Source organism: Tachysurus vachellii, chromosome 10, assembly GCF_030014155.1.
Source record: "Tachysurus vachellii isolate PV-2020 chromosome 10, HZAU_Pvac_v1, whole genome shotgun sequence".
Taxonomy (NCBI): domain Eukaryota; kingdom Metazoa; phylum Chordata; class Actinopteri; order Siluriformes; family Bagridae; genus Tachysurus; species Tachysurus vachellii.
In genome coordinates, this window is record NC_083469.1 from 20,516,652 (window position 1) to 20,530,292 (window position 13,641).

A 13,641-nucleotide genomic window follows, 5' to 3' on the forward strand; every position below is an offset into this window, starting at 1 on the left:
CATAATCACATTGTAATATACCACATTGTTGTTCTATGTAGTTCTGTCTTTGCTCTATGTGGCATCGTGGTCCTAGAGAAACGTTGTCTCATTTCACTATGTACAGTACTGCTTCAGCTATATATGCTTGAAATGACAATAAAAGCTTCTTTACTTGGCATACCTCACTATGTAACATAACTCAAGAATTATTGCCTCTTTTTGATACCACAGAAATAAATTAAATACAGTTTGAAGCTGCTGATATTCTTTGTGTCAATGTGCTTTGTGTTAAAGTCCATGCACTAGCAACAACATCCCTCTCATGCGAGTGGTCCAGTCAGTAAAACACATCAAGAGGAAAAACAGCAAAGTCATGAAGGAGGGATGGCTTGTGCACTTCACCAGCAAGGACACACTGGTGAGAAATCTAGAGTATTTAAATGATAAGCTCTTAGTTATCTTCTAATAAAACAGGCTGTTACTACTATTTAATTGAGACATTAAAGGAATATGGAACTACTCTTATTCATGATCAAGAGCTGTTTCCTTGAATAGACTATGCTTGACATGAAATAAATGTCAAATGTATCTAAAAACACTGCTGTATCCTTTTACGGCTTCATTAAAGAGATTATTTTATTTTGCGATTCAAATTCTTTCATTTTATCTCAGTGTAATTTTACCGTTTCAGCGTAAGAGACATTATTGGCGACTGGATAGCAAGTGCATTACATTGTTCCAGAATGATACAGGAAGCAAATACTATAAGGTGAGTACAATCAATCAGTCAATTAAATATATCAATTATATGATAAAGGTCTGTCTTTACTTTTGTTATAGCATTATCAGTATGGGTTCAATCAGAATTAATTAATTAATTAAAGGCACTTTAATGTTATGTTTTATGTTTTTATGCCCATTTTTTTTAGTGCTTCATTGTTGGTTGGTGCTGTATTAGTTTTATTCCTGTGAAAAGTCTTGTGTTTTGTTGTTTTGTGTGTAACACAGATATTACTGAGGGACATTATTATATAAGTCTTGTAGGTTTGTAATATAAGCATTAAATTCAGAATTTATATGAAAAAAATGACAAACTTCACTTTCTCTCTGTCGAGTGTGAAAACTGAAATGTCATTGATAAACTATGATTAAATAAAGATCTTATACTTTAAAAAGGTTGATTTAATTTAATTTCTGAAATTTGTTCACAGAACAAAAGCAACCATAAAATTACATTTTAATGTCATGGTTGACAAAATAGCTGCAACAATGCTTAGCTAGGTGGTACGAGTCAAAGTAAAGTCTACATGAATGCCAGGACCCAAGGTTTCCCAGCAGTGAGAATTACACTGCTTTTGCTGGCTTGCATTCTGGTACCATCACCTTCCTTAGACAGCATACTAGGAACATTCCACCAGACCCTTCATATTGAAGATGCTCTGGTCTATTTATCTAGCCATTGCAATTTTGCCCTTGTCATATTTGCTCAGATCCTTGCACTTGCTCATTTTTCTAGCTTTCATCACATCAACTTCAAGAACTTTCTGTTCGCTTGCTGCTTAATATATCTCACCCACTGTAAAGATATAATAGATGTTATTCACATCACCTGTCAGCGGTTTTAATCTTATGTCAATCTTATGATTGTTGTATCATAATCTATAAAATATCTTATTCCAAAAGGGTAAGAAAACCCAGTGTTCCACCTTCCAGAAAAGTTCAAAAGTTCAAAAAATCAATATCTGCAAATAAAATAATTTTTAAATAGTTGATTTTTAATTAAAGAAGCCATTGATAGATGCCATTACATTCTCATTAATCTCTAGTTTAATGATTTACTGTATTTTGTTCTACAGGAAATCCCCTTATCTGAGATTCTGTCTCTGGATCCTGCTCAAAACTTCAGTTTGCTTCCTGAAGGTGCTAACCCTCACTGCTTTGAGATTGCCACCGGCACGCTAGTATACTACGTAGGAGAGAACCTGTCTCAGGAAGAGTACTCTTTGTTCCACAGCAACGTGCTGATCAGTGGAACCGGCCAGGATATGGCTCACATGTGGCAAACAGCCATCCAGCATGCCCTCATGCCTGTTATTTCCAAGGGCACAGCTCACAGCAGCCGACACAGCTACCACAGTATGAACATTACACTGAAATGCAGTTGTACTTATTATATTACAAACCCTTTTTAATTTCATTTGAATTTTTGGAAGCCCACTGTGGCAATGTATATTAAATAGAATACCTTTCAGATAATGTATTTCAATTATAGGATTAAAAAGGCCCATTGTAATAAATGAATACATTTTCAAGCTGCTCTCGAGTTTGTTCCATGTGCTCAGAGAGTTGGCTTGAACTTGAGATCAAGCATTAAGTATAAAATGTTTGTAGTGGGCTTAACTAAATAATTACCTAATGGGTCAGGAGAATGCAAAATTATTGTTAATTGCTCCCTGATAGCTTTTTAAAGCATATTGACCTACAGTATAAGCTGTAGGTTTTTTGTAACGAGGCTAACAAATTCATAAAATATGTTTACAGAACAAAAAGCAGCTATAAATGTTCAGCTTGCTTGCATACAGATGGTTAAACATTACATTTCAGTGTCATGGTTGACAAAATAGAACAGCGTACAAGTTATGATAGCAAAACAAAAACATAATTACTATAATTATATCAGACCTGAAGACGATTAAACTTGAAGAATTTTATTTCTCAGTGGTATTTTGATGCGAATTACTAAACAAGGATCAAGTAGAGACATCACAATCTTCTTCTATTTAAATTATTTGATATATGAAAAGGAACATCATTATAGTAGAATAGTAATAGAGGAGAGTTTTAATACAGTCATTCATCTCCAGAAGGGAATACATTAAATTATTGATTGTTTGATTGATTGATGCGAACCTATGATCTCCTAGTAAAAAAATAGGAAGGGAAGAACAGCACCATATTCAGACACCTGTATGGAACTGTTATTTTACACATGTCTCTGGTCTTCACGATTATAACCGCGTTTGTTTTCTTCACCAACAGAAGATGTCTCCATCAGCATCTCTGTGTCTAACTGTCAGATTCAGGAGAATGTGGTAGGCATGATTTGTCTTTTCTTAATTCTATATCCTATATTGATCCCAAGTGTTGAACAGTAACACAATAATATATATTATTTTAAAGTAAACAAAAAGAAACTTTATTTGAATTAATGAAATAATAAATCATAGAACAGCTCTGGACTGTATGGACAGCATGGCTGTTATAAACAAATCACAGCAGGAAGATGCTTACTCTAAATATAACATGCATCATTTATTGGTAAAGGAATAGCATGAGTTATCAGTCCTCCAACGCAGATATATTTTATGCTGCAAAATATGAAAAGGGTTGGATGAATGTCATGTTTTATACCTCTCTCTCTGAACTGTATTTCTGTGTGCTGGAGGAAACTGTTGGCTTGCCAATAGCTGTAGCCTTGAGTTTCAGTGCAATATAAACACTCAATACCTCTGCTGGAGCTTATTTTGATCACCCGTGTGGCCGTGGAATTGCCATAGTTACCCACGCTTGTCTGGCAGAGTCCTAGTGCAATGCAAGTAATATTTGCTTTCAATTCAGACACTGTAACTGGACAAAATTTACAGACCAGATTAGACACAGCAGAGGGAATAAACCATTTGTTCAGGAGGCAAAGTGTTGATATAATTTATTTGACAGTCATGCTTGCATGTTTATTTTCTTCTATTATAGGACATTAGCACAGTTTATCAGATATTCCCTGATGAAGTTCTTGGATCTGGGCAATTTGGCATTGTCTATGGCGGTAATTAAACTGTATTTACTCTGTAGCTTTCTGTTTGTTGATACATAAATAGAACATACACGAGCACATAATATGTTGAGAGCATTGCAAATGAGTGCAGTTTCCTTAAGATGCATCTCTAATGTTTATGTTGATAGAGTAACTGAATTCAAAATAATGTTCCAATTTGTACCAAATAGTTTTGTTCTTATGGTTTGCATACCGCAGGTAAGCACAGGAAAACAGGGAGAGACGTGGCAATCAAGATTATAGACAAACTGCGTTTCCCCACTAAACAAGAGAGTCAGCTGCGCAATGAGGTTGCCATCCTGCAGGTAGATAAATGCAAACATTTACATATAAGCCTTTATGTAATTAAGTATATGAATATTCAGATATTCTTATTTATGCTCATATATGAGTATATGTAAACACTTAAACAGTGCTGGTTGGGAGATAAACGGCTTTAGGTTGCCAGATCTGCCCTTGAGTAAGACCCTTAGCCCTCATCTGTCAGCTTAAATGTTGGTCACTCTGTATAGAAGCATCTACTGGATGAGTAAATTGTAAACCGCTGCTTTGTAGCTTAGGTGCAGGAAGACCTCACACAAAACAACACAACACAAACTATGGAACATGTAGAAAATATACTAACATTTAGAACAGCTCTGCAGAAACCTGCAATAGAAATATCTCAATGAATGTATACAGAACAGAAAAGTGCGGTGATTTTTATTAACCTAAGATTGATTTTTTATAGAACCTTCACCATCCTGGGGTGGTGAACCTGGAGTGCATGTTTGAGACACAAGAGCGTGTGTTTGTTGTCATGGAGAAGCTCCATGGTGACATGCTGGAGATGATACTGTCTAGTGAGAAAGGGAGGTTGCCAGAACGCGTCACTAAGTTCCTTGTCACACAGGTAAGTCTTTCAGACATGTACTGAGCTAACACAAAATCAGACACCAAACCAACCTCATTACTGTATTGCAAACTCAAATCTCATAACAGTGGGAGTATGCAAATGTGATTTCTTTATGAACAGATCCTTGTAGCGCTACGGCACCTTCACTTCAAGAACATCGTACACTGTGACCTTAAACCTGAGAATGTCTTACTAGCATCTGCTGACTCCTTCCCACAAGTGAGTAACATGCTGACAGAAAACCATTCAAGAATTAAAAGGAGAAAACTGTAAAATACACATGAATTAATCTGCTTTTACAAAAGCAAAAGAATTACAATAAGCGATGATAATTACAGTTTATTCTGTGTTCGGCACACAGAACGTGTGCCCGCGTCTCTGCGCTGAAAGACTGCTAAATTATCTCCTCATTGTTTTACCCGTCTAGCGTGTGAAGCTTGCTCTGGAAGCACTCGAGCAGAACGAATGACTCACTGTGTTTGGGCACCAGAAAACATCTCAGAGGAATACTAAACCAAATCTCTTTTGCATTATTTACAACAAATATTTTCCAGAACGAGCAGACAAAAAAACACAAAAACAGAATAGCTAAAATAGTTGTCATTTGCACTTTCCAAGATTTCAGCTCAGTAGCAGTGGTCCTATGATGGCTCTCAATGAGCATTCCTTCCTCTTTGCATGTAAAATGTGAAGGGGAGAATCAGCAGGAGAGTAGAACTGTAACTGCTTTTAACTGCATGATAATTTCATTTGAGTTTAGCACTATCTCTGGCAACTGCTCATTATAGTGTCTGTGGTGGGAAAAGGGGGTTGGGGAGAAATAATGGATGCTATTTGTTGCACCACAGTCAAGTTAAAGGGGCTGTCTGCTTCTAGCATCAGGCTCTTAGCACTCAGAGAACACTCATCGCTCTTTCACAGGTAAAACTGTGTGATTTTGGGTTCGCTCGGATCATTGGCGAGAAGTCTTTCAGGCGCTCAGTGGTGGGCACACCGGCCTACCTGGCACCTGAGGTGCTGAGGAACAAGGGCTACAACCGTTCACTAGACATGTGGAGTGTTGGCGTCATCGTCTACGTCAGCCTCAGCGGAACATTCCCATTCAATGAGGATGAGGACATCCATGACCAGATCCAAAATGCTGCCTTCATGTACCCACCAAACCCATGGAAGAAGGTGACTCCAGAAGGTATGTTTTCAGTCAAGCAAGACAAGTATTTGTTATCGCAATAAATTTGACCACAATTTGTAACAACAACAACAAATGGAAACTGTGCTTATCCCAGCTACCACTTTAATCTTGTTCACCAAAAGTCGACACTATCTTCTATATTTGATATCTTTTCTGCTACATCTTTGCTGCTGATTTGGCATGTTTTTTCCTGCCCATAACATTTTCTAACATTTCTAACACAATAGTGATAAAAATTGAAAGTGTTTTAAATCTGGTTCCATATACTGTATGTTCCCATGTTAATACACATAGCTATTATTTAACCTGTGAGCATTGTATCTGACCACCAACTTCCACCCACAGCAACAGAAAAAACCTCCAGCTTTTTATCTTGTTCAGCATTTTGGGTCCCACCAGCTATTCTAATAGGGTATAATAGAGTATATAACGAAAAGCCCCGGTCTAAACACATGTATGAATAATAAATGACGAAAATAAATGGATAAATAAACTGGGGTGACTAAATCAACAGTGCAGCTGACAAATTCTTTTCCTCTCTCAGGCCATAATTAGATGGATTAATCATATCCAAGCAGGATGAGTACTGTTGTTCGTTCAGGTGTAATACTGTACAATAATCTCCTGCTTCACCTTTTGAGAAAAGATGAGAACGGCCCAAATAAACACATCAGTCTTCCAGTTTTTAGATGTAGTTGGGTCCAACACTGGACCACTATTAGTGGCTTCTTAAGAGAAGATGAAATGTGTCTCTGCACCTTTTTAAAGTCCAGCACTGTGGTTAGATATCAAGATGGACAGAACATAATGAAAAGAATCCTTTTCATTCTGGTGAAACGATTTGAAATAAGATTCTCGAGCACCACAGCTAGCAACTGTGCCAGTGAGACCACCTTTTATTAGATGAATTGCATAAAGCACTGATTGTTACATTAATGTTATGCAAATCTCCAGGTCTATTCACACTGCCATTTACCACTTCATTAAGTGTTACATAGTTAGTCTAACATTTTAAACACTTTATAGCTGCACAGGAAAGGATAATGCAGGTGTCATTGCAATTAACTTTTAAAATTATACAGGGACAGTTGCTGATTAATCAATCCGGAATAATCTATCCTGTGTTTACTTTAACAGTTCTCATAGTTTTTATGAGAGTCTTGGAGAAGACGATAAAATATGTAAGTCTGACCTCACTAAGCAAGCTTTGTGAATACATTTCTTATTATATAAACAATGTGATCCCAGCTTCCTGGGTAGCAGTAATGTAAACTCTCTCAGTGCTTCATGCTGTAAATTAATAGAGACTCACCAGGGAAGCTGAAGTAGTTCTACATTTATTTATTTTATTTAGCAGGTGTTTTTTTTTTTTTTTTTTTTAATCTAGGACAGAGAAAATCCAGTCCTGACAGTCAGTACTCATGTGCACAGATAGACATGTTTTTTATACTATAGCTTTTGTCAGTTCCTGAATCTGTTTCTACAAGTTTATATTAATAAACCTTTGTTAAGTGGACTTTATTCTTTCTTATTTCTTAGCAACAAGGCAAGCTCTGATTTCTTTGTCTTATTCCCTACAAGAGAAAGGAAAAGGAAGGCTGGTAAGGGGATAATAATGTTTACAGCCACAATAGCCTGTGATATTCCACAATAATAATAACAATGATTAGAATAAAAAAAAAAGAAATGCATTATGTACGTGAAAGATATTGGGCAGATTACTGTGGTTTAAGAGGACTAGAATACTCTAGATTGGGCTTTTAGGGTAAAATAATCTACTTCTGGGTGATAACAGTCTCAGGTGAAAATTAAGGTGAAACAGCATCATAATTTTATTTCCTTACATATCCAGAGTTTGAAAGATGTTGGCAAGTTTCCCGTTATGGCGAGTGCTGTATATTAGTCACTTTCTCTTTAGTAATTTTAACCAGATTATTTAGTTGGTTAGTTAAACAGTTTTGTTCTATGTAAACTTGGCAGTGACACAACACTGGGGTCTAAGAACTTATGTTTAAAGATATAAAACAGCATAATTCTGTATTGTTGAAATAAGATACCTGAAATATTAAGCCAGTATGCATCAGTGAAAGAAAGAAAAACACACTGGCAACGAAGCTACAATTTTTAAGCCATATCTAATGCTAAGGATTCGACGGATAAGTTTGAAAATGGAACAAACATAAATATAAACCGACAGCATGCTATGTGTGAGAGTTTAGCTGTGACAGCATACTGCATGTTTCTCTTCCTGGAATAATGATAAACTAATTAAAGATTAAAATGTATGTGAAGAAACAACTCATCAATGTTACTGTTGTGAATAGAGTGTGAATAATAAGTAAAAAAGTGTATTTTTAAGTGAGTATATTCTTAAAGAATATAAAAGGTTTCTTAAGGGTTGCATGTTAATCAAAAGCATACTGTTGTTAGAGTAACTATCATTCACACCTCACTATGCAGTATGGCTAAATGGATTTCGGATACTATTAATGTTTTTATTCCTTTGTGTATACCTTTTCTCTTTTTAATAAGCGAAAAGCAGTTGCTATTGACTAGGCAAGTTTAGTTGATATTTGGCAAAATGTAGTTTTATTATCAGTTGCTTTCAACAGTTTTTCAACAGTTGCAGTTGTGTGTGTGTTTTTTTTTTTTATTGATGTAAATGCTTTATTATTAATCGCATTAAATAATCATGCCTTAAGAAGGTATTATAAAGCATGTATATCCAGTTACCATCTATAACAAACAAACAGTACTATTTGTTTGCTTTGCTTGAATCTGCAATATTTTATTTATTTTGATCATACCAATAATTCCAACAATAAAAAGTTTGTTATGGCAAAGACTTTATATGTTGGTACCTTTTGAAATAAGTGCATGAGGGTGAGAAGGGGGAGGAAAGGGGAATAAACAGAGAGCAGGAAGAAGGGGTTAAAGAAAGAAGGGGTCAGTGAGAGCGTGTTCAGTTCTTGTCATGGTCTATTCATGTAATGCTCACCAATCCCATAGGATAAGGCCTTGAGGTGAAGGATTCTCGGGTTTTCTCAGAGCTCTGTGACCCCTGAAATAATGTTAATAATGTTGGTTTTGCTCGTTATCCCTACGAGCCCCTAATCCTGAAGCTTTCCCACCATGGCCCGGCCTCTGACAGCCTGCTTTGTTGTTCCAGCAATTGACCTCATTAATAACCTGCTGCAAGTCAAAATGAGGAAGCGCTACAGTGTGGACAAGTCCCTCAGTCATCCCTGGTTACAGGTCAGTCTTGTTTCCTGTCTCATAGCACGTGTATTCACTGAAGAGTTCATGTGACTTATCATAATGTTTGGCTTTCTGCTGTTTGTCAGAATCCACTCTGACTATATTGAGACTATGTGCATAGAAATTCTTCTTTAATTGTTTAGCGCTATGTCCATAATGTTTAGTAACAATATAATTACCTTCATCCGAACACTGAAGTCTTAACACTTCTACACTTGTAATTAACTGACAACTTGGATATAATTAATTGGAAACAATGATATTTTTATGAATAATCACTTATTTGATGTGTATCTATATCCAGACTGTCTATTTGGATTTTTATAATGCCAGTTTACGGAATTGAGTCTATCACAGAACAAAGCTTAAATAGTATATAGATCGAGCTGGGTGTGGCTGCAGACGTGAACTGCCTGCCTTAATGATGTCACATGCCAATCAATTCCACTGATGGACAGATGGGGAGCAGCAGACGAGCAATTTGTCACAACCTTTTGCACAACAACTTTTTGGCACAACAATAGTTGTATATCAAGTTTTTAGGTAATGTACAATGAATCATCTTTCATGCAGTGTAACCGTATGAACAAGTGCAAACTAGAGATATATACATGTATACCTCAACACTACTGATTTCTCAAATCTAATTGGTCAGAGGGTGTTTTTATTAAAACAGCTTTGACAATTGTACTGTTTCTATAGTAACAACTCATTTACACAGACTTATATGACAGATGTTCTACATAAACTAAGACCAACAGTGAGTGGATTCAAAATTATTATCGTTAACTTTCTGTGAAGAGACATTAATTTAACAGTCTCCAGCGTGAGCACTTTGCAACAGTCAGAGTTAAAGCTGTAACTTTAAATTCTCACATTTGCAAGGGTGCCCACTTTGTGTTCAGAGTTCAGGCACCGCTAACAAAGTGAGATGTAGTAGTATATTAGACTGCAGTATCACTATAAAAACATCTAATTAAACCACTCAGTGAAACAGTTGAGTATTGGGGGTGGAGAATTGAAATAACTTAGTTGACAATTGTAGAATGAGTGGGATTGGTTAATAGAGTGGTGAATAGGAAGAGAGATAGTAAACGTAAAAGGTCTACGATGACGTGTTAACATTCCGATCGACATAATTAGCAGAAACTGACAGCTGAGTTGCTTTTGCTGTTGTAGCATAGCATACATTTGACACCGCTGAGGCAGAGACTGCACATCTGTAGCAGCTCTTTCGGAGAGTAAATCTGTCCCTCTACACATACTTAAAGCTCTTATTACACTTAATATAGGTGTTTTCAAAAATAAATCATTTATCTTTTGCTAGGAATTGATATTTTGAAAATTTAAGAAGATATTTTTGCTTTTTCATCAGGCTAAATCTCTATAGGTTCGGTATTAAAATTTCTTACTCATTTATACTTCCTCCTTTCATCTGCTCCTAGAAAGGTTGATTATCTTTGCAATTGTTTCATGCACACAGTGTTATCATTAGTTTACTTTTAAAAAGTATTTTCCGGACGGTTTTCAAAAGGAACTGCAGACTGTATTTGCAACTACATTTTCTATTTGTGGACACATACACTGTTAGATCGTTCGAATGAAAATGCAAATCGCATATTACAGTTCATTTCGTTTATATGAACATACAATATCTGCCAAATTTCAAATGGAAATCAAAGTCCCTTCTTATGCGATATGACCCTGTCATACTGAAATATATATTCAATATAGCAATAGCAAGAACCCTGTTTGAAGAATAGAGTCTAAAATTAAACAGTTGAAAAACAATGACTTGGCTTTATTCTTGACATTTATCTGTATGATATTTAGTTAAACTTTGTTTGAGGGGACATTAATAAAACTAAAAAAAGAATTTTCTGAGCATATAGAAAAAGTGGGGTCAGTATTATCAGTTATAAATATGAATCTTATCCAAAGTTTTCTCACATGAATGCAGTGCCAAAATAAATGTCTTAACAATGTCTCGACAGATGTATCAAAGAAAAAAAGAACAATTTTATAGTATCTGTGTAAAATTCCTTCACTTTATTTATTCATTCATTCATTCATTCATTCATCTTCTACCGCTTATCCGAACTACCTCGGGTCACGGGGAGCCTGTGCCTCACTTTATTTATTTGATAGTTTATTCCGGTAAACTGTACAAATTGGAATGGAGACAATCTCATTTTAAAATAAAGATTGAATGGTTTTATTAACATTAAATACTCTCGGGGGAAAATTAAAGCTCCCAAATGAGGTATCAGTTTGGAAACAGAAGGTTCATCCTGCACATTTTCCTTCTTGTCTGTCAACCCCAAGGTGCTCTAAAATGTATGACAGGGCCATAACATGCAAGACATGGGACAAGCAATTGCAAATAGATTTTGGGTTTGTATTTGAAATTTGGTAGACCTTGTACGTTTATCCAAACACAAAAGCAAATGGTAATACACAATTTGCATTTTCATATGAATGATGTCACAATATATGTGTCCACAAATAGAAAACGCAACTGCAGGTACAATTTGAATTTCCTTTTACAATTGTCCAGAAAATATTATAATTCCATACATTTAATTAGTCTGAGCAAATCCCTTAATCGTTTTTTTAAAGGCAAACGAACAATTTTTGTTCATGTAAACCAAAACCTGTTCCTGTCACTCAGTAAATTTATGACATCCTTGCAAAATTCAAGTGCTGACTTGAGGATATTGTCTGAGACATACTACTAAATGTGGCTTCTGGTGTATGTTCATGCATTGTATAATTATGTATAGCTCTTTCAAAGCTTTCTGTGTCATCATTTCTTAGTGTTAAAGCCCAAGCAAGCTATTTTAATGGTTTGCTCATTATTTAAGATGACATGAATGGTTATCATATGTATGTGTAAATGGTAGAAAAGATTAGAAATGAGACATAATGAGAATCTTGTTGCGGCTAATAAGCTTTGCTTATATGTTTCTTTGACAGGACTACCAAATGTGGCTGGACCTGCGTAATCTAGAATGTAAGATGCAGGAGCGATACATCACACACGAGAGTGATGATAAGCGCTGGGAGTATTTTGCTGAGCAAAATGGCCTACAGTATCCTGCCCATCTAATTAATCCTCATGCTGATGTCAGTGAAGAGGTGGAGTCTCAAGAGGCCATAATGAACATGCTCAGTGATCGAGTCAGTGTGTTATAGTTTGCTGCCTGTCCCTTTAAGGCACAACACAAATGAAGCCAAATGCACAGTTTAGGACAACACAAGTCCAAACACTTATACTCTGCAGCCATATTAACACATTTATATTGTACTTTATTATGCTATCAAATAACAGGAAATTCCACCAAACATTCAGTGCCTAAAGAATATCCCTAAATCATAATAAATTCATAAGCATTCCCCTGCACATTTTTAAAATCCTCAGCATTGTCCTTCATATTACACTGAGCAAAGCACAATCCACTGAACACTACTAACCAAAAACATACTTTTTTTATGAGTATGATAAATTATGTATGTCAATAGTATTTTTAAAATGGCCCAAACAAGTAAGTAAAATTTTAAACTATAATAATCTATGCTGGATAAGACAAATTTCTAAAGCCATCAAGAATGAACCTGCAGTACAAATTCACAAAGTCACAAATCACGCTACGATGCTGTGGTGACTGTTGCCTTAGTGGACGTGTAACTATTAGAAAAAGTTTAAGTCCTTGCAGTATTTGTGGGCTTCTGTGATTTGTAGGGTGCATATGAATGTGATTGGTTGCGTGTGTGAATGTGTGTGGGTATATATATGTGTGTATGTGGAGTATTGACAGTACATGATTTGTGCAACCAGCTTGAAAAGTAACACTTTTTTCTTCTACGATTTCTTCTGTGTCAATTGTAATAAAAACAAGAAACATGAACGCTTAAAGTTATTATTTCATGTTGTTTCTATTGTAGATTTGCACCAATTTCCAATGTTAAATGTTGAAGTTGCAAGACTGTGTGAGTGTGTGTGTGAGTGTGTGTGTGTGTGTGTGTGTGTGTGTGTGTGTGTATCAAAGTGCAGATGGAGTCTACAAACTGCAGAAAGAGACCACTGATGTGTAAGAGCTGTCACACCAAATATTGGCTTTGTTTAGTTTATTCTCCTTATTTAAATTTTTGTTCTTAAAATTTTGAATTTGCACAGAAGTGTGTGTGTGTGTGTGTCTGTGTGAGTGAGTGTGTGTATGAGTGAGTGTGTGTGTGAGTGAGTGTGTGTGAGTGAGATTGTGTGTGTGTGTGTGTGTGTGTGTGTGAGTGAGTGTGTGTGTGAGTGAGATTGTGTGTGTGTGTGTGTGTGTGTGAGTGCGAACGAGTGTGTATGTGGGTGTGCGAGTGAGTGTGTGTGTGTGTGTGTGATCAGGGGCCTTTGGGCTAATTAAACCTTTCGTTTGTTTGTTTGCATGGTTAAGGCACTGAGTGTGGTAGTCGGCAGATGGCGCTGTACGCTTA

The 13,641-nt window shown here is 36.0% G+C and overlaps 1 protein-coding gene across 3 annotated transcripts in view; it reads left to right on the forward strand.

Moving 5' to 3' along the window:
* Nucleotides 1-13,004, forward strand: part of prkd1 (protein kinase D1) — a 42,910-nt gene extending 29,906 nt beyond the window's left edge. For 2 of the 3 annotated variants that reach the window (XM_060879017.1, XM_060879019.1), the window contains exons 9-19: nucleotides 277-400; nucleotides 674-751; nucleotides 1,839-2,118; nucleotides 3,022-3,074; nucleotides 3,733-3,805; nucleotides 4,013-4,119; nucleotides 4,545-4,706; nucleotides 4,830-4,928; nucleotides 5,631-5,898; nucleotides 9,071-9,156; nucleotides 12,136-13,004. In XM_060879017.1, the coding sequence (XP_060735000.1) occupies nucleotides 277-400; nucleotides 674-751; nucleotides 1,839-2,118; nucleotides 3,022-3,074; nucleotides 3,733-3,805; nucleotides 4,013-4,119; nucleotides 4,545-4,706; nucleotides 4,830-4,928; nucleotides 5,631-5,898; nucleotides 9,071-9,156; nucleotides 12,136-12,354 (1,549 nt within the window). In that variant the 3' untranslated portion in view covers nucleotides 12,355-13,004. Of the gene's footprint in view, nucleotides 1-276; nucleotides 401-673; nucleotides 752-1,838; nucleotides 2,119-3,021; nucleotides 3,075-3,732; nucleotides 3,806-4,012; nucleotides 4,120-4,544; nucleotides 4,707-4,829; nucleotides 4,929-5,070; nucleotides 5,899-9,070; nucleotides 9,157-12,135 lie in introns of those variants that run through there. The other variant, XM_060879020.1, reaches the window with a different exon arrangement.
* The last annotated feature ends 637 nt before the right edge of the window (nucleotides 13,005-13,641 follow it).